Genomic DNA, 18,813 nt, shown 5'->3' on the forward strand with positions numbered 1-18,813 from the left:
ATTTTAAGTCATTGTTTTCTGCTCAAATTACGGTTGGAAACAGAGATAAGTTGTATTATTAGTAGTAGTATTATTAGTAGTATTTGTAGTTATAACACTAATTTATTGACAGTTGATCGTTGTGCAATAGTCAACTTTCTCCGGATTTAGAAAAACCTTACGTCTATTACTTTTTCTGCTCCCTTTTCTTATCAGTTCAGTGTATGACAATCTCCTTAATAAAAATTATAGCCATCTTTCGAATAAGGAAAAATTGTCATAAGACTAGACCGTGAAAGATAGTAGCTGTCCAATTCCTCCAGGAATCAACGACACCATTTGACGCTCATTGTCATTAAAAATTTCCGCGCCAAAATTTAAACTTTGGTTTATTTATTGCCATTAGATAAAGAACTTTGTCGAATGTGTAACCAGCCGTCTTAGTTAACAGTTAAAAGTAATAATTGATAACACTTAAATTCTGTATACATGATTTCAGTATAATTTTTGTCAGTTTTTCTCTTCGAAGTGTAACTGGATACTTGACTATTTTAAGGTCATTGATTGTGTCTTCTGTGATCCTGCGAATTGTTTGTCTTTTTGAAAAATAATTCGGTTTGTCTAAAAAACCTCTAGGAGATTGTTAAAAGTTCGAAAATACACAAGTCTTGCAACTCTATTTCGTTAACTAACCATGAATGTTGTTTGTATTTGGCAGTCGACACTTGCGGTATATAACGTTTTCATTGGTCCGCATTATTTTTACAAGAATGCAATTGCTGTTCATTTCTTTCTCTGATTGAGGTTCTGAAATCAGTTTCCAACGGTTATTGATTAATTTACTTGGCTGAAGTTATTCCACAGAGGACTGACTGTTTCTGTTCCAGTTCCTGATTAATGTGTTCATTTTCGTTTGCGTATGACGTCAATTGTTTAATAAACTGTTATTGTTTAAATTTCTGATTGTTATACTTTCACGATAAGGACGAATGTGTGGGTTACTAGGCTGCCAACTGCGGCCAAACTGAGTAAGTGCAACGTAGGGTTACATTTAATTACTTCCATGTCTATTTAGTATTCACGAATTAAATTCTCAGTGACATTTTATGAAAAAAAAGTATTAGTTTTGCAGAAAGACTTTCACAGCATATAGCAAAATAGATCAAAATACATATATATGTACAATGCGTCACATAATAGTATATTAAAGAACAAGTTGCATGAGGCAAATATGAGGCACGAACCCAAGTTTATAGAGCAAGCGGCGAAGCCGCGAGTTATATAAAGGATGGCTTTATGAACGAGTTATTTATACTGTTTTTTCTACCGCGCACGTTTTTTCGCAAAATTTAATTGAAATTTGCATTTTTTTAAATCTGGTGAAGTTTGTCGTGGTTGGTGATGGGTTGGTCTGACACTAACCACGAAATATTTGAGGTTCGAATTTTCACAACAACTGTAATTCAAATCAATTCGAGTTTTTGTTAGTTAAAATTGGCTAAAACATCTTGTAAAGAAGTTAGTGAAGTCCTTACGCCTCCGGAAATACGGGAAATTTTAATTTGACATTTGCCACTCACATTCTCGTGATGGCTACCAATCTTACCGATCTAAATTACACCAGATCTATTAAAGAACGCCTTTCCGCTATTAACGAACTGCTGTGACGTCATTTGCGTGCTTTAATAGGTCTATTAGAAAACCAAAAAATGTGCGCGGTAGAAAAATGTCTTATAGAAAGCGAAATTAAAGTTAATTCGCGATTAACTTTTAAATTGAGATCCGTTGCTAACCAACGTGCATGTTTCAACCAATCACGAACTCATATTCCACATTTTAATTTTTATTAATCGAGGATTAAATATTTAATTCGCTCTTCTATAAACCGGCCCTTAATGTTTTCTTTATTTAACGGAGGATCAAATATTTAATGTTTAGCTTCCCAACAATTCCATTTTTTTCTGTTTAATAGTACAGCAATTATTTTATGGAAATGTTATTTTGCGTTAGAATTGTATATAAATTATTTTAATTTTACATGTTCGCTGTTTTTGTCTGTATCTAGTTTTTTTCTTTAAATAATACAGCAATGCTGTACCATACGCTAAATAAATAAATAAACAAATAATCGAAGGTGGTGATAATTAAAATTAAATAAAGCTATTAAACGGAACGACTGATGTATGCTAATAAAGGGGCCATTAAAAAATTATTTATTAACTGACCTAAAATTTTCTCAAAGGTGTGTAAATGATTGAATTGATTCTACACCTGAGTTTCTTCTCAGTTTTCGCTCCCAATTCTTTACTGTTTTTATTTTTGCATCAAAGTAATATCAGTCCCAGGCTTTATCCAAATTCGTCCCCAAATGTGAAGTGGTGGTATGCGAAAATTATACCACGCGTTGATTACACAAACAAAATACTGCTCTTCGAGCGACATAAAATTTGTCGAAATTCGAGAAACAAAACTCGCATTTTATTCCGCACTTATTCTGTAGTTTGCATAAAAGTATGCTAATTTGGTGTTTTTGGCGATTTTAAAGTGGATTTTGGTGTTCAGTTTATGCGTTGTAGCGTGAATACGCATCCATGAAATTGGATAAAATAACGTATAGAAACCAACAAGTGAAAAATACTTTGTAAACTTCGCACTTTATGCACCTGATGCTGGGGCTTAAAACTTTTTTAATTACATTAAGTGGATGCTAATGATATTGTGAACAAATTTAGTGTTGCTCCTACTATAATAGAAGCAGGATTTGTCATAATATAATGCCTAAAGTTTGTAATCAAGTTTTCGCTATTAAGTGTTTTAGTCGTAATTCGGAATGAGTGATGGACCTTCTTATTACAGGTTTTTATCATAATCGCAAATATCAACATTTCGTACCTCGATCATCTGGCGTTAGTATGGCTGTCTGAAGACGAAACTGTAATCTATTGCGATTTATAGATTAAAAGATTGTATTATTATTTTTTATCTTGTAGTTTTTGCAGCCATAAAATGTCAGTATCTCTAATGATAAAAACTATTAAAAAATTAATACTTCAAGAAAGCAACACGTGCTCCGTAGTTTTTACGTAACTATAAAATTAGCATTTATTACAACAAAGACATTTTGTTTTATTCGATTGTAATTGTAGCCGTACGAATGTAAATTTTTATAGCAAAAATGAGTTTTAACGAAGTATAAAACGTTCTGACACAAGTCGACATCCCTGACGACCGGTGTAATAAATTTTAACATTTATTCAATTTATTATTCATTTTTATGACTAGCCAGTGATATGGTATTAGAGAACGTGAATTTTTCCTAGCTCGGATGTTTCAAATTAAATTGTGAAGTTGAGGTTTCCACTTTTATTGTTATTGTCATGTATGATACCAAGTAAACATCATTGATTTTGTACGTCTCAAGTCCTAGCCTTGTTGACAGCAATATTATATGCATTGTAAAAGTAAAATGGAGAAGTAGGTTACAGTATCTCGGTTCTTTCGTGGAAGGTTTGGAATAAATTATTATTTTTCTAGAATACGTGTTCCAGGTTGTTTATCGATATTTGACGAGCAAAAAAAACTTTAATGTAATACTTAACAATACGCTTGCCTTGGGCAAAAAAGCGTAAGATCCGCATTAAACTTGTAAATTCAATTATATTACTTTGCAAACCGTGAACATAATAGTGTCAACATCACTAGAATGTCCAATAGTGGTCATATTCATGTCAATGCCTAAATAAATTAAATAAATTAAAAACGTGTGTACTGCATTTTTAAATGTCGTGCAAGTCATTGAATAACGTCCAAATTAATATCTGACGTACCAACAAATAAGAATTTAATTATACCAACTTGAATTTTTTCGGCTTCATAACGTGACGTTACTATGATTTATAAAGCGGCGCATTGTGAAAAGAGAATATAGCCGACATAAAAAAAGAGCATTACGTTTTTCCAAATAAATCACCGCTTGTTCGACATCACTCACGACGTATAATTTCGGTCCGATGTTTATCGTCGAAATTTTTGGTAAATCGCTGCGATATTTTAACCAAAGCGTTCGAATCAGGCGAATCGTCGAGCATTCCGAAAGTGGCGAACTGCCAATTACACGTTATTGAAATTCACAACGGCTGCAGACGTCTCGTTCGTGTAAAATGCGCTTTAGAGATGAACCGACATGCTTTTCGACAATGACAACTAATCGGCCTTAATTGAACTGATTGAATAATGCCCAGGTTGTTATGACATTATAATTCTGCTGAATGGAGGGCGTTGTTCTCCGAATGAGCATTGTTTCGAAAAATCAATCAACTTCTTTGTTATGGTGGATGTACGCCTTAAACAAATTTGTTGGAACGTTAGACGAACAGTTTAAATCTATTGGAAAATGGAGGTTTGGGTAGGTGCGCATGCGTGGGGAGGGTGCGCAAGCGCAGTAAGGTGCTGTATAAAGTATAGCGCACATATTTATTTTGTTGTAAAATCTGCAATTGCAGGTGTTAATTGGAACTTTCTTAATGGGGTTACAATTATAGAGCAAGCAATTGACTGATATGCTAAGCTAAATCATTTATTTGATAGAACACGTTCCCAAAAAAGTAATATCCTTCATGGTTTAACGGAGGCATAATCAGACTTACAAGGTAAATACATATAGCATAGTCAAAGTTTAAGCCATTAGAGAAACAAAAAAATCAGGAATCTTTCAAAATTTTAAGATCAAGAGTTAAAGAGATATTTTATGATTGAAAAAGAAGAGAATTGGAAATCCAAAATTTCGGTCACCATTATTGTCATTTATTTCGAAAGTCTAAGCCAGTGTCCATTAGGAAATTGAAAAAAAGCACGTATATCACGAGAATCATAAATCACTTTTTTTTTTCAGATTTCGGCCAATCTTTTTCGAACACTGCCTCCCAGCGAAAATCCCGACTTCGACCCAGAAGAGGATGACCCCACGCTGGAAGCCAGTTGGCCGCACCTCCAGCTAGTGTACGAGTTCTTTCTAAGGTTCTTGGAAAGCTCGGATTTCCAACCGGCCATAGGAAAACGTGTGATCGATCAAAAGTTTGTTCTGCAATTATTAGAATTATTCGATTCCGAAGACCCCCGGGAAAGGGATTTTCTCAAGACGGTGCTCCACCGCATATACGGAAAGTTCCTTGGGCTAAGGGCCTTCATCCGCAAACAAATAAACAACATATTCCTTAGGTAAAGTGAAAATTTGTAGTTTTTTCTAGCGCGAACGTCGATCGGCACGCATTATTTATTTTTGTGGCGTTTGACGAAAAGGTGAATTTTTATTTTTTGGCAGTTTTAAGGTGTCTCGAGTTTGGGGTATATTTTGAAAAAATTTTGTGCTGATTTCATTCATTTTGTTTCAACTGCGTTGGCTTATGTGTTGCTAAGCTAAATTAGAAGCTTAAATAAATACCTATCATATTACCTTAGAAAATACCATCTGTTTGGGTTTTTAATAACGTATTTTACAACTACAACGTTACCCAGAACTGTACTACTTTCCAACTCAATTAATCATAGAAGAAGTTATATCCACCTATTTTTTACAGACGTATATTTTCTACATAAACAAATTCTGATCACTCAAAATTTGTCATCAAAAATTTTTATGTTTTCAAATATAAAACACAAATGAATTTTGATCAGAAATATATGGTTACTTTTTTTGTAGAACCGTCGTCTCCACTCAAATTTATTAAAATTAGTTGACGGACGCTATAGAAGTTTTGCAATTATTTCTGGGTGCATTTAACGAGCCTATTTCACAATACTTATTTTACAAATTGCACTTTAGGTGATGAACTGCAATGGAACAACTAAGCCTTTTCATTATAATGCTTCAATTTTGTTGCTTTGGGCCGCGATTTGGTTTCTTTATTACTGTAAGTACATATTTTTTTACTTGTTGCAATCTTTGGTAACTTTATTAATGTTAAATTTACACTTTCAAATATTTGTTGGCCATAGCGGTTTAATGATTCTAGTTTTAGCCTGATGAAAAAAATAAAATAGTCAGCTAATAAATTTTATACAACTTACATTAATAATTTTAAACCATCTTTTCATAATTTTAGTACATAATACATTTAAACTTGTAGTAGTATAGTATGAGGGTCATTCGATAAAGACCTAAGGAAAGAGAGAAAAATGCGTATGTTTTTCCTATCCAAAGAATCTCTTGCTTTCATAATCGCCTTTAAACTCTTATGCCAATTGAAGGGGAGATGATGCAGTATTGTCTTAGAACATTACAAGTCAGTCACACAAACAAATTTTAGATTCCGGTTGCGAAGAACCTGACAATTCATTGTAAAAGATCGTAATATGAGTTTTAATCTTCATAGAATTCCTCTTGTATTTTTACAAATGTGGTATTACATTAATTTAGATATAAAGTAACCTCACTTAACATACACCTTGTAAAATTTTATGACTTAAGCGGCTTAAGCCAAACCACCCTTGTAAGTCAAACTGGCTATTGTAGGCTTTATGCACCCGAACCGCAAGGATTATTACTGTCCATTATTGCCATAATGTGAACCGAGTTAACTTATACAATAGCCAATTTGACTTATAAGGGTGGTTTGGCTTAAGCCGCTTAAGTCATAACATTTTACAAGGTGTATGTCAAATGAGGTTACTTTATTTATCTAGCACGGTTTAAAATAGACACGTTTTGAATAAAAAGTAATACTTCTTTGACAAAATCGGAGAGCTAAAAATTTTCTTTTTAAAATAATGGTGTGGTGTTGCAGAAGACAATATATAGACTCTAACATAAGTCGAAGGCAAAGAACTAAGTTATACCGGCATAAGAGATGTCATAGTTTTATGACTTTGACTTTTCCACTCCCTCGTCTGTGGACAAAGTGTCTTAAATCAATACCGTTAAAGATAAGCCGGTTCTGTTTAGGAGAAGTATGCGATCCAAATACAAGAAAGAACCTCTCTTTAAATTTGGAATGGTGTCATAAATTTACATCTTATAAGCTGCATTATTTATTGACAAGGGTAGTGAAGGAGTCAAAATCGTAAAACCGACATTTCTCTTGTGCCAATATACACGTTAAGGTGGGTCCTGATCTGAACACTTTAATCCGAACGAACCAAACGCGCAGTGCACGCACATACGAATTCATCTAGTGAGGACGTGTCTCTGCGCCGAACATCGGTTGTCGGTAAATGTGGTCAGATCAAAGGCATTTGTTCGTTGGTGCGCAGTCAGTACCGTCAATTCGGTGTATTCGTGCGTTTGGACCGTTTGCAGCAGTCGCAGTTAAAAATGAGTGAATTAACGGAGTAAAATAGAGAGAAATGTTAGAATTAATCAGTATGAGAAATATCCCGTATTATGAAATCCTAAACATGGTTTATATTACATTTCCAAATCTGCTGCTGTCATGCGAGTAAAATTTTTCAAATGTCCACTGTCCATGTTTCTCAGTAATGCATTGTTTTCACGCCTTGAAAATAGTCAGGGAATGAATCAGAAAAAATGCACTAGCAGCCACTATAACGTCATCCATGTTTCAAATCTGCGAGAATCCTGGAAATGCAGTGGGAACACAGCAAATGCCTCAAAAACAGGGATCATTTGCGCTGATCGGTTGTTCTGTTTGTTCGTGCCCACACTGCGCGTTTGGTTTGTTCGGACCAAAATGTTCAGATCAGGACCCACCTTTTAAGTGTACCGTTTTAAAATTCGAGAAGCATTTAGCATTTTGTAATGTATGGAGAGTCACTGCTTGTAGGAAACATACAAATTTGTTGGTTAATATATGTATACAAGGGTGATTCAGAGCACTAATGCATAATTTTAATGGCAAATTAAATGACAAAAAATAAGTAATTGATCCTAGTGGAAGTATGGTCAATTTTTTAAAATATGGCCACAAGAGTCTTAAAATTTCTTGAAAGATCAAAATTACTTTCCACTGTGGTTAATTTATTAGAAAACACTATTGTAACACCTTGGTAAATGTTCATTCAATTTTTAGATGTTACCAAAGAAACATGTATCATGATTGTTAAATGACAACAAATCGGAGGTATTTCTTGTCAGTGATTGTCAATAGATTTTTTTTCCTTTCACTTGAATAATAATGGCTAGATTCACCAATAAAGAATACTATGATATTGACTGTGTAATGGCAATGCAACAGCAACCAGCTGCTTGTTTCTTGTGATCTGCATCCTACGTTAACAGAATACGGTAAACCTATACTCACACCAACATGGGGCTATATATTATATAGTTATACTCTATAACAAGAATGACGAAAATACCCCAAGAAGCTACTGTTTGGAGAGTTCTGAAGTCGGAAATGCATCTATCATTGAATGCGTAGTAAACAGAACACCTTTTATCTGAAGATATGCAACATAAATTAAGGTTTTGTCACTGGACATGCATTAGAACTAATGGATGACACTTTGAACATCTATAATAAGACTATTACTTGCGCTCTGTTACTCCCTGTTGATTGATTAAGGAAAGTTGCACTGCTCATGTTCTATTTGCCGAGCCTGACCATTTTTAAGCAGTAGTGCTTAAATCATAATTTGGAGCTGACACCAACTGACACGTTCTGACAAGTGGCACTTCTGTTTTTTTTTTCAGTAACTAGTAATCATGGCATTTTCAAGGCAACGCAGCTGCGACAGTCAATGAAACCATGTGTTTTTTAATGTATTGAAGCAATTTATTTTGCTAATAAAATTGACGACAGTGAAAAGTATTTTTGATAACGTAGCAAATTTAACAATTGTGTATTCTGTATTTTTGAGAAATGATCATGGTTTTTCTAGACCATTTTACTTATTTTTTGCTATATAATTTGCCATTAAAATTGTGCAGCAGTGCTCTGAATCACCCTGTATACATTTTGTAAAAAAAAGTACCTGTATACTTCTTCATATGTTCCCGGTTTTAAAAAAAATTGTATTATTTGTATGACAATGAAGTTTTAAATTCAAGGATTGTTAAGCCGCTATAAATATGAATGAAAGAATTATCACATACCGGTGAACAACAACCTTAAAATCCGTTTAAGGCCGCATTTTCCTCGTCCCTTTTTCTTTCTAGCGATGGTCGAGGGAAGCATTGTGATCGGATTACATATTTCAATGAATGTCGAATATTATGTTTTTGGCGTTTTATTGTTCGAAAATGTGGTCGACTTGTCTATGTGTTATCTGCTATTTGTATGTTCACCAAGAGAAGAATCACATTCGGACTATCTTTACGTAAACCTTGTTTTAAATGTACGTGGTTTACTAATCCAACTGTTTTTAATTTTTCATTAACGGTTTGTGTTATAAATTAATTTGAATTTATGTTAATTTTGCAGTTTATATTGAACATAATATTACATACTTCGTGAAGTTTTAGCAAAACATTACCATTAATTTGGTATTAACAAATAAGTACTAATTAAAATATATTTACACGTAACCCTCGTAAAGTTCATGATGTCATATCAAAGAGTTATTAAATAAGATTTTATCAAAAAATAACCTTGTAGTACGGTCCTGTAATTTGCGTTTATTAAAAAAAATGTGTGATTACAATTGTGCACTATGTTTTATTTTATTTTTATTTTTTTTTTTTTTGCTATATTTATCCACCGAGTGAGCGTGATGTTCTCAAAAAAATACTGATTTAATTATTGAGGTGTACGCCATGTATTTATTATCCTTTAAAAACGAAGAAAGTTCGCCGTGAATAAATTTACATGTTTCTAATTTATTCATGTAATAAAATAATATTTTGTAAGGTTTTTAATATAAATAAAACGAATTAATTTCACTAAAGTCTGATACTTTTTAAAACATAAATTTATAAATTGTTGATTAATATTTTTTTGTGAAAAATGTGTATCCACATCAACATCCACGTTGTACATATTTTTTTACGTGGGAGTATTACACCTGTCGGAGTAACTTTTGGACTTTTCTAATTTGGTTACAATTCACCACGTACCATCACTAATTACTTTTCCGTGCCTAGAGGAATTTACTTAATTAACAATATCGCCGCATTGCATCTATCAAATCCTATTTCAGGATTTTAGTAAAATTCTAAAACCTCGCTTCATATTTCACCTATCCTTGATACTTGAACCGCGATAAAATATTAGTGTCATTTAAATAAAACATTCCTATCTTGTTTAATACGCTTGTTAAAAAACTTGCTAAAAGTACTTTGATTAATGGTACTCTCCGCACTAAATTTATTTTTATCTCGGCCCAAGTACGCTTGGAAACCGGTTAGAAAAGTCTCCGTTTATCCGAATTTCTCTTTTAATTGGCGCGATCGAAAGTAGGAATCCTAGGATTTCTTAATTAATCGCGCGATTTTCTCGTCACGGACAAATATTTAGCAAACACAATTTGCTCGCTAACAGTGTGTTATCCAGTATGCAGCAACATAAATTAACCAAAGTGTCGCCTGTCGCGCACAACAAAATTGTAAGGTTGACCAAAATTATTAATTAGTTTGTAGTCGGTGCTTGCTCGAACGATGCAGACTCGCACTGATATCGATTTTACCTCGGGCTGAATTTATAGTCTTAGTCAAAGTTGAGGCCTAAATGACTAAGCGTCTAACACCGACCACTTTTAATTGAGATTAAAATTACATAATTCAGAATGAGATCGATTCCTGTTAATTTTTAATGGCTACTGTACGTCGTTACGGCTGCCTTGCTTATCCGTTAACGCAAATATGTCGGACGAACGAGTTAATTTGCGAAACCAGATTGTTTTAGAATGATTCTTCGATCAGATTCCGTTAATGCGAAATAGGATTCTCCGCCGAGCGAACCTCACTAATCAGATTCGTTTCGTATTGTAAAATTTGTAAAATAGTTACCATGTCAGTAAAATTGAAAATGCATACAGGGTGTTCCACCAGTCTGGTGGTCGAAGATTAAAAATTCTTCACGCTACAATTTATAATTATTTTCAAATATATCGCACCAAAGTTAATTATATACATATATAATATTTAATGAAAGATGATATAATTTTTCATATGTACATTCTTTATTAAAAAAAGTTTTCAAAATATTTGTATATGATCATGTTTAAAAATTCCCGGCCCCACCATTTTAAAAGTTTCCCATGTTTTTCAAATTAAACTTCCTATATTTTTCAACATTTTCCAACTTGTCCAATTTTCTTTTAATACCTGGTTTGTTAAGCTTCTTTATCTAACATTAAGTGAAAAAATACCTGAACAAAGTTAGTATTAAACGAAAGCTTAGATAGAGACAAACTCGGAGTATAAAATACAGGCGACCTATTTTATAAATATGAAAAAACCGATAAATTGTTAATGTATTCACTTTGTATAAATATATAAAAATATAAAAGTTAAACTCATTAATTTTTTTATAGGTCTGTCGAGACAAGATAACGTTTTGTGCGAAATCTCAAACCTCCATCGCGAAATATGGTTGAGTTGGTTTTTTTCTTTTTTTTAAATATAACCTTTTCTTTTAGACAAAAACAAAAAATATGGCGGAATTGTTGATTAAAAAACTTAAATCTTTAAAAATGTATAGGGTGTTAAGTACGTTTAAAAAAATTTAACTATCGTGCGTGACTACTCTGTCGTTATATGTTTTGGACACTGTAAGATAGATAGTTGTAATCTATAAAAATATTTTATTTAAAAACGTTAAGGAATATTAAATGCTCAAAAACAGAAATAATTTGTTTATTTTAAAATATTTAAAAGACAGATCCACAAAAAACATCTAAAAATGTAGATGTTTTTAAATGCTCACATAAAAAGTTTACTGCATATTTTCCAGAAAGTTAAATCGTTACGATGTTTTAAAAAGCACTTGATAAAAAACGTGACTCATTTGACGATTACAATCTCTATGCTTTGATAAACATAACCCACATTTAAAGAGTTGCACTCTAACCATGTGTATGGAAGTAACTGTAATTTTGATTTAATTTTTGTAGTTGATGAAGCCTAGACCATAAATATTAAAGTGTAATCACGAACCTGTTTTCATTGAACCATATACAATTTACATAACAACATAGTTGCGAGCGCTGTTTAAAAGTGAACTTTGTGGGAAATATACTAATCGTAGCAAATATTTTTTTTAATCCAGTCCCTTTGGGAACGAAAAGTTAAAAAAATTGATGGTTTGAATTTTTTGATAAGGAACCACGTCAAGACATTACGGATTACGAACGTATTTTTCGTTCAATCAACATGCCGTAGTTCTTGTCAAAATTGTGTCTAAAAATATAAAACAAGTGTTAAGTAAAATTTTTACTGTTCGCCACTTATTTAACTTTATAATTGAAATTACGTTTTTTTGATGGACTTTCCCAAATTGAGTGCAAACCCCCTAGTTAGTTGTCTTCTAATTTTCATCACAACAGCTTGACATCGACAACAGTTAACAGCTGTAAATACTGCAGCATTGCTTTAACATGTAATTGTAACGTCACTACACACGTTAAAAACCGTTTTTTAAATTTTATTTAAAAAAAAAGTAGATTTAAAAATATTACCTGATTTTCAACTTTGATACAACCGAAAATCCTTAAATGCAATACAGCTTATAATAAGAACAATATTTTACCTGAAATAATTACGTAAGTTCGTTATGAAAGTGGAGATAAATATTACCCGAGCCTCATCAATTGTATTTAATCTTCTTAAGTTTCTCGCCTTTCTCTTGCAGCAATCATTCATCTATTTCAAAAGGGTCTGTTTTCCGAGAAGTTAAAATTCTAAATTTTCTGTGCTTCAATAAGAGGTCTTATTGGTATCGAAACAAAATTCCATGTATGCTTCATAGTTTCCCATGATGTCTTTTAAAATTCCTTCAAATATGGGTTTGTTTTGTTACCGCATTATAAACAGAAGTTGTAAGTCAGCGGTTTCAGAAGATCGGATTCGCGTCAGATCAATACTTAAACTAAAATAATTTTGTTTTCAAAACCTCTGCTTGCAAAAAGCTCCCCAATAACACACAATAAAAATGTTTATATTACATCATGGAAATATGTGTATCATAGGTTACAAGGATCACAGAACAGATATACGCTATTGATATAAAAGCGTCATTTTCGAGATTTGATGTAAGTTGATTTTACGACCTTGAGCACTCAAATTCACATTTCGTTTGGCGATCAATTTTTGTTAGCTTTGTTCACGTTTCTGGTTTTAACTTACACTTTTCTGCATATCGATGTTAAAAAGCAAATGTCACACTTACGTGATTTCTGAATTTTGCTAAAAATTTTACAATAAAAAATTAGTAAGGTAACAGTATTCATAATAAACTTTTATAGTCAAAAACTAATTAAGTGAATACAGACATACCTAAACAACATTTATGTTCTCCATTAAAACCGTATAATCTTATCCAGATATCTCGAAACGAAGAAATCTTTTGAAATCGCCACACTGAAAAGTTTATGGCTATCATTTAAACGGTCAGCAATACATTACAGTTTGGGCGAGAACAACAATACAAATTGTATGTTCAATAACATATTGAGCGGTAAAATATGAGCAGCAAAAAAAATAAAAACGGCGAGACATATTTTAAAATGAGTACCTCAATAAATACTTGAATGCGTGAAAATCTAGTTGGGTGGTAAAATAAATAAATGGGCAGTTACACGCAAGTAGTTACTAAATCAGGTTCCATCCGTTACAACTATTGAGGTAATCAGTTCTATAAATATTCATACGTTAACTATTGTTTAAAATAAGCAGTTAGTGAAATAAATGAAAACTGACAATAGTTACTAAGAAGAAAGTGTTAAGTGAGGAGGTATTCACAATTAATTAACTTTATAATTGAATTAATTTTAATTTTACGTGACTGATGAAAAATCTAGTTGTATTTTCATATATTGTCGATTTTTAGTGAAATAAAGAAAGCATTTTACTGCAAAAGTATTTATTCGTATATATTTTTAAATCAAGTTCATTATAACACTAAAAATAGTGTCACAATGAATGTCACATATAACACTGAAGTAGATTTTTGTAAGTAGAAATTTTTAATGAAATTGTGCAACAAAATACTTAAAAACAATACGCGTCTTATACAACTCGTATAATAATATGTACGAGTATACTAATTTTACGCGAGTGAATTATTTACACTCGACTTCGTCTCGTGCAATAACCTGCCACCCTGGTAGAAAAAGGTGCACCTTAATCATTTGTTGCTAAATAACACTTAATTCTAATAGCTCGTACCTTAGATTTTTCTCCGTGCACTCGCTATCAGTGTTTTTCTCCATAATACTAGCGATCAGAAGTCAAAAATAACACAAATGTACGTTAAATCTGTGCTCTAAACTGCACTAATGAACGAAACTAATCAACTGTCGCGTAAGCTCCGCCTATCCTAACGCACCTGTACCGCTCTCTTCAACCAAAATAAGATTTAACTTTTACCGACCGCTGAGAACTGTCCACTCATTTATTTAACTGTCCATTCAATCATTTTACCGTTCAAATAATAATTGCACTGCGGCCTGCCCATATAGGATTAAATGGCTAATGAAATTCTTTTATAATATTGGCCAAGTTTTACTGCCACATTTATTTAATTACTACCGAAAAAATTTAATACTGCCCATGTAAATTATTAACTGTCCAATGTAACCTCCCAGATGTTTAAAAACTGCCTAAATAATTAATCCCCAAAAGTTTATCTGATTCATATGATTTTTTCAGTTAAGAGTTGCAGACAGATGTCAAAAACTTTTGCTAGGAGCTATACAAAAAAATCTCCAACTCACAGAAATGCGTGTTGTTATATGGTCCGTAACAAATGGCTAATTTCAATTTTTTTTAACTCCAAAAATACGAAAAAGTAGGTCTCCCTGTCAACAAATTTTTACTATTCAACTTAGAAACGATAATAATAATAATCTAATCAATGCATATCATTACTTGGTCTTAGTACCCGTAATGATAGAAGTCTTGCCTGAATGCCGGTCATTTCCGGGTCAGTGGTGGGTCTTAATAATAATAATAATAATAATAATATTTATTTATGTATGCCCAAAAGTGTTTACAACTCCAATTACAGGACAAATCAACTTAATTTTAAGACAGGAAATTCGAAAATATAACTAAAAAAACGAGAAATATATATACTATATAAAACAATAACCTATAATTATATTATACAATACTAATTCTAAAAGGTAGCTAAACGACAATAATTTATGGCTCACCGCGGTCAATAATTGTTTTCTTAAACGGTAAGTATCCTAATCGAAATATATCCACATCTTCATAAACGGCATTGTACAACGACTCCATTAGATGTAAGGGAGACCTAAGAATAATGTTTGTTCTCATAACATCATACCCAAAGGTCTTTAAGCAATGTCTAGCACCTAAACGGGGAACTAAAAAATGTAACTGACCTAACATCTGCGGCAGATCAAGTTTGCCATTGATCAGCTTGTGCAATAGCAACAGTATATTTATTTTTCTTCTCACTATCACAGGAGTGAACTGAAATTCATGAAGTAAGAGTACGTGGTCCTAACCTCTAGGTGGATAGATTTTGTGTGTTTTGAACAACAAATATTTAAGAAATCTACGCTGAATATTTTCAACCATAGCATTATAGACTTGATAGTTAGAATACCAAACAATAGATGCGTATTCTAATCTACTTAAAATAAACGCACGGTATAATGCAACTAAACAGTCAATATTTAAAAAATACTTACAATTGTGTATGATGAAGCCTAGCATAGAGTTGCAGACGGAAATAATATGAATATACTGCTGATTGAGCCGAAAAGAAAAATCAAAATACACCCCAAGATCCTTTGTTGAGTCGCACCGGGGAAGAGGAGTTTGATCAATGGAGTAGTTAAATATAATTTTATTCTTCTTGCGAGTAAAAGAAATAATCGTACATTTTGGAATATTTAACCTGAGTTTATTAACAATGCACCAGTTATGTAAGATATTTAGGTTGTCTTGTAGGAATAGGGCATCTTTAAGAGAATATATGACATGAAACAATTTGGCATTATCAGCAAACAACAGTATCAAACAACGCAAAACCGAAGGCAAATCATTTATATATAAAAGAAAAATGAGTGGTCCACGGACTGATCCTTGAGGAACTCCAGAACCCGCAACATATGGCTGCGATGAAAAACCATTGTACTCAACGATTTGTGTTCTGAGCGTAAAATATGATTGTAAAACAAGCAATAAGTTTTTACTAAAACCAAAACTGAACAACATCTGGAAGATGATCTTATGGTCTATCCGGTCAAATGCTGCAGCAAAATCAGTGTAGACAACATCCACCTGACAATGTTGGTGTATAACCTCTGCGAAATGAATTGGGAAAATGTCATAAGATTAGTTGTAGTAGACCTACGATCCAAAAAACCATGTTGGTTTGTTGAGATAAGACTCCTGACTGCAGGGTATATATAGGAATGTATAACTGATTCAAAAATTTTGGCAAAACTGCACAGCAGAGAAATGGGTCTATAATTTTTGATCTCAGACAAATCACCTGATTTCAGGAATGGAAAACCTTGGAGATTTTCTATTTTGCAGGAAAAAGTCTTGTTTCCAAAGATTTATTAAAAATCAGCAATAGCGGTTCAACCAACTGAAACTTGCAGTCCTTTATGAAAAAACTTGGTATCTTATCCGGCCCAAATGTCATCCCGGACTTTAAACGTCGAATGGCCTTAATAATATCATCTTGTGTAATATTAGGTATATTTAGAGTGGAACTTCCGAAACAACCATCTCTATCAGTTAAAGCATCACAATCCATATGATCCGATAAAACAAACGCTGACTTAAAAAATTCGGCCAAAGCATTAACGATATCGATGGGAGTTTCAAAAGTATTATTCTCAAAGGACATCTTTCCGGGAGTTCCAGTACCACCTTTTTTTGCGTTGATGAAACGCCAGAATTGCTTAGGATCAGTTAGAAGATTTTCTTGAATCCTTTTTAGGTACGAGTTATAGGCAACCCAAATTAATTTTTTAATAGATGCTCTCGCTTCTTTAAATTTAACTAATTAGAAGATTTTCTTGAATCCTTTTTAGGTACGAGTTATAGGCAACCCAAATTAATTTTTTAATAGATGCTCTCGCTTCTTTAAATTTAACTAGTTCAGCGGATAAGCCGGAGCTTTTGTACTTTTTTAGATGACGATGTTTTTTCTTAAGAAGACTTCTAATCTCAGCATCAAACCAAACAGGATAACATTTCTTTCTTGAGCGAAAAATTGGAACAAATTTATCTAACAAATTAAATAATGTTTTATAAAAATAGTCAACCATATGATCAACCGAAGAAAAACTAGCTAATCTCGACCAATCAACATTTAGCAAACTGCCGTAGAGGAAAAATTTTTATAATTGTCAGCAGATAAGGTACAGTCAATTGATAAAACCGATAGAATTGAAATTTTGTGCATTCTTTAAAGTTATCGTGAATATGGTAAATCACTAATCAAAATTCATGTACTTGTCCCTTCCACAAACTTGATGACGTCACCTCAGAATTTTGTGAAGAAATCTTGTTTGAAATTTAGGCGTATCATGTTCCTTTAGTAATCCTTGAGTGGTGTAGTGATATTTACGATAAGTGTTTCGGTTATCGTAAAAAAAATAATTTTTACTGGTAAATTTTACATCTTGGATTTGAATCTAAAAAACAAGTTTATGGCAGTTTTAGCAAGAGGGGCACACTAATATTATGATTACAGAACACTGATTAGAATGCATTTTAATTCGTCCTTTCTGACAATTTAATGACGGAATCGCATAAAATTTTGCATATATCTTTGTCAAAATAACGTACTTAGAAATGATCTGTAGAAATATATGTAAATCATTTAATTTTATTGATTACGTAAATCTTATCTTATTTTCCCAAAATTCTAGGCACACAGCAATATTTTTCTGTGGACTTGTTTCAGTGTTTTTCATATGCAAGAGAGGGTTTAGGTGCACGAGTTGATCACTTTTTTTTATTATTATCGTGGTTAGCCGTTTAAAAATTGTTGTGGAAAAAGCTTTAGTTGTTACATTATTTTACTGTTTATTATACAAATTGTAGATGAAACAACAGTCTTTGAAAACAAAGAATTTTTATAAAGATGTTTAATAAGAAAAGTATGCGGATTGTGCCTATAACAGTTATTTTCTTATTCATAGGATAAAAATAGGGGTGAAATGTTTTTCTGCATTTTTCAAATATAAAAGATTGTTTATTTACCACAATTTGTAGGAAATAATATGACCTTGAGAAATACCATTTCTGCTACTACCTTACTTCATCGGAATTTTAGTAATCGCCGCAGATTTTGATATTTATAGGTCCAGATAATTATATTTTGTGCACTTTTGAAAATTCGGCTGAGACTTTATGGTCTGTGCTGCCGTTTGACGTTTTTTTCGTGTATCATAATGTAACTATGCCTACGCCTTCATTTTAGAAACCAGTTTGTTTTAGTATGATTAGGGATAGCTGTCTTTGTTTAATCAGACTCCGATAATTAAAAACGAAACGGGAACGACGAGATAATTCCGTTAGGAAATTGAGAAGAGACGTGGCGAGTCAGCTGATTCGTTCAAATATTGAACTTATTTTAATAACGTCAAGGATGGATCGGTGGATTCTTTCGCAAATCGTATGTCACAGTCGTAGGCATGCAGATCGGAATTTTTTGCATATTTTATAGTAGCATTGATTTATTTGCCAAGACCTTGTCGGCAACCGTCGAGTACAGTTTTATGGTT

General features: G+C 32.6%; 1 protein-coding gene across 4 annotated transcripts in view; it reads left to right on the forward strand.

Moving 5' to 3' along the window:
• Nucleotides 1–18,813, forward strand: part of LOC135134450 (serine/threonine-protein phosphatase 2A 56 kDa regulatory subunit epsilon isoform) — a 94,311-nt gene that overhangs the window by 66,448 nt on the left and 9,050 nt on the right. For all 4 annotated transcript variants that reach the window (XM_064063128.1, XM_064063130.1, XM_064063131.1 and 1 more), the window contains one exon: nt 4,871–5,196. In XM_064063128.1, coding sequence (XP_063919198.1) covers nt 4,871–5,196 — 326 coding nt within the window. The remainder of the gene's footprint in view (nt 1–4,870; nt 5,197–18,813) is intronic.

The sequence above is a fragment of the Zophobas morio genome, unplaced genomic scaffold (genome assembly GCF_036711695.1).
Source record: "Zophobas morio isolate AGI-343-1 ecotype UQ-CSIRO unplaced genomic scaffold, CSIRO_AGI_Zmor_V1 ptg000023l, whole genome shotgun sequence".
Lineage (NCBI taxonomy): Eukaryota > Metazoa > Arthropoda > Insecta > Coleoptera > Tenebrionidae > Zophobas > Zophobas morio.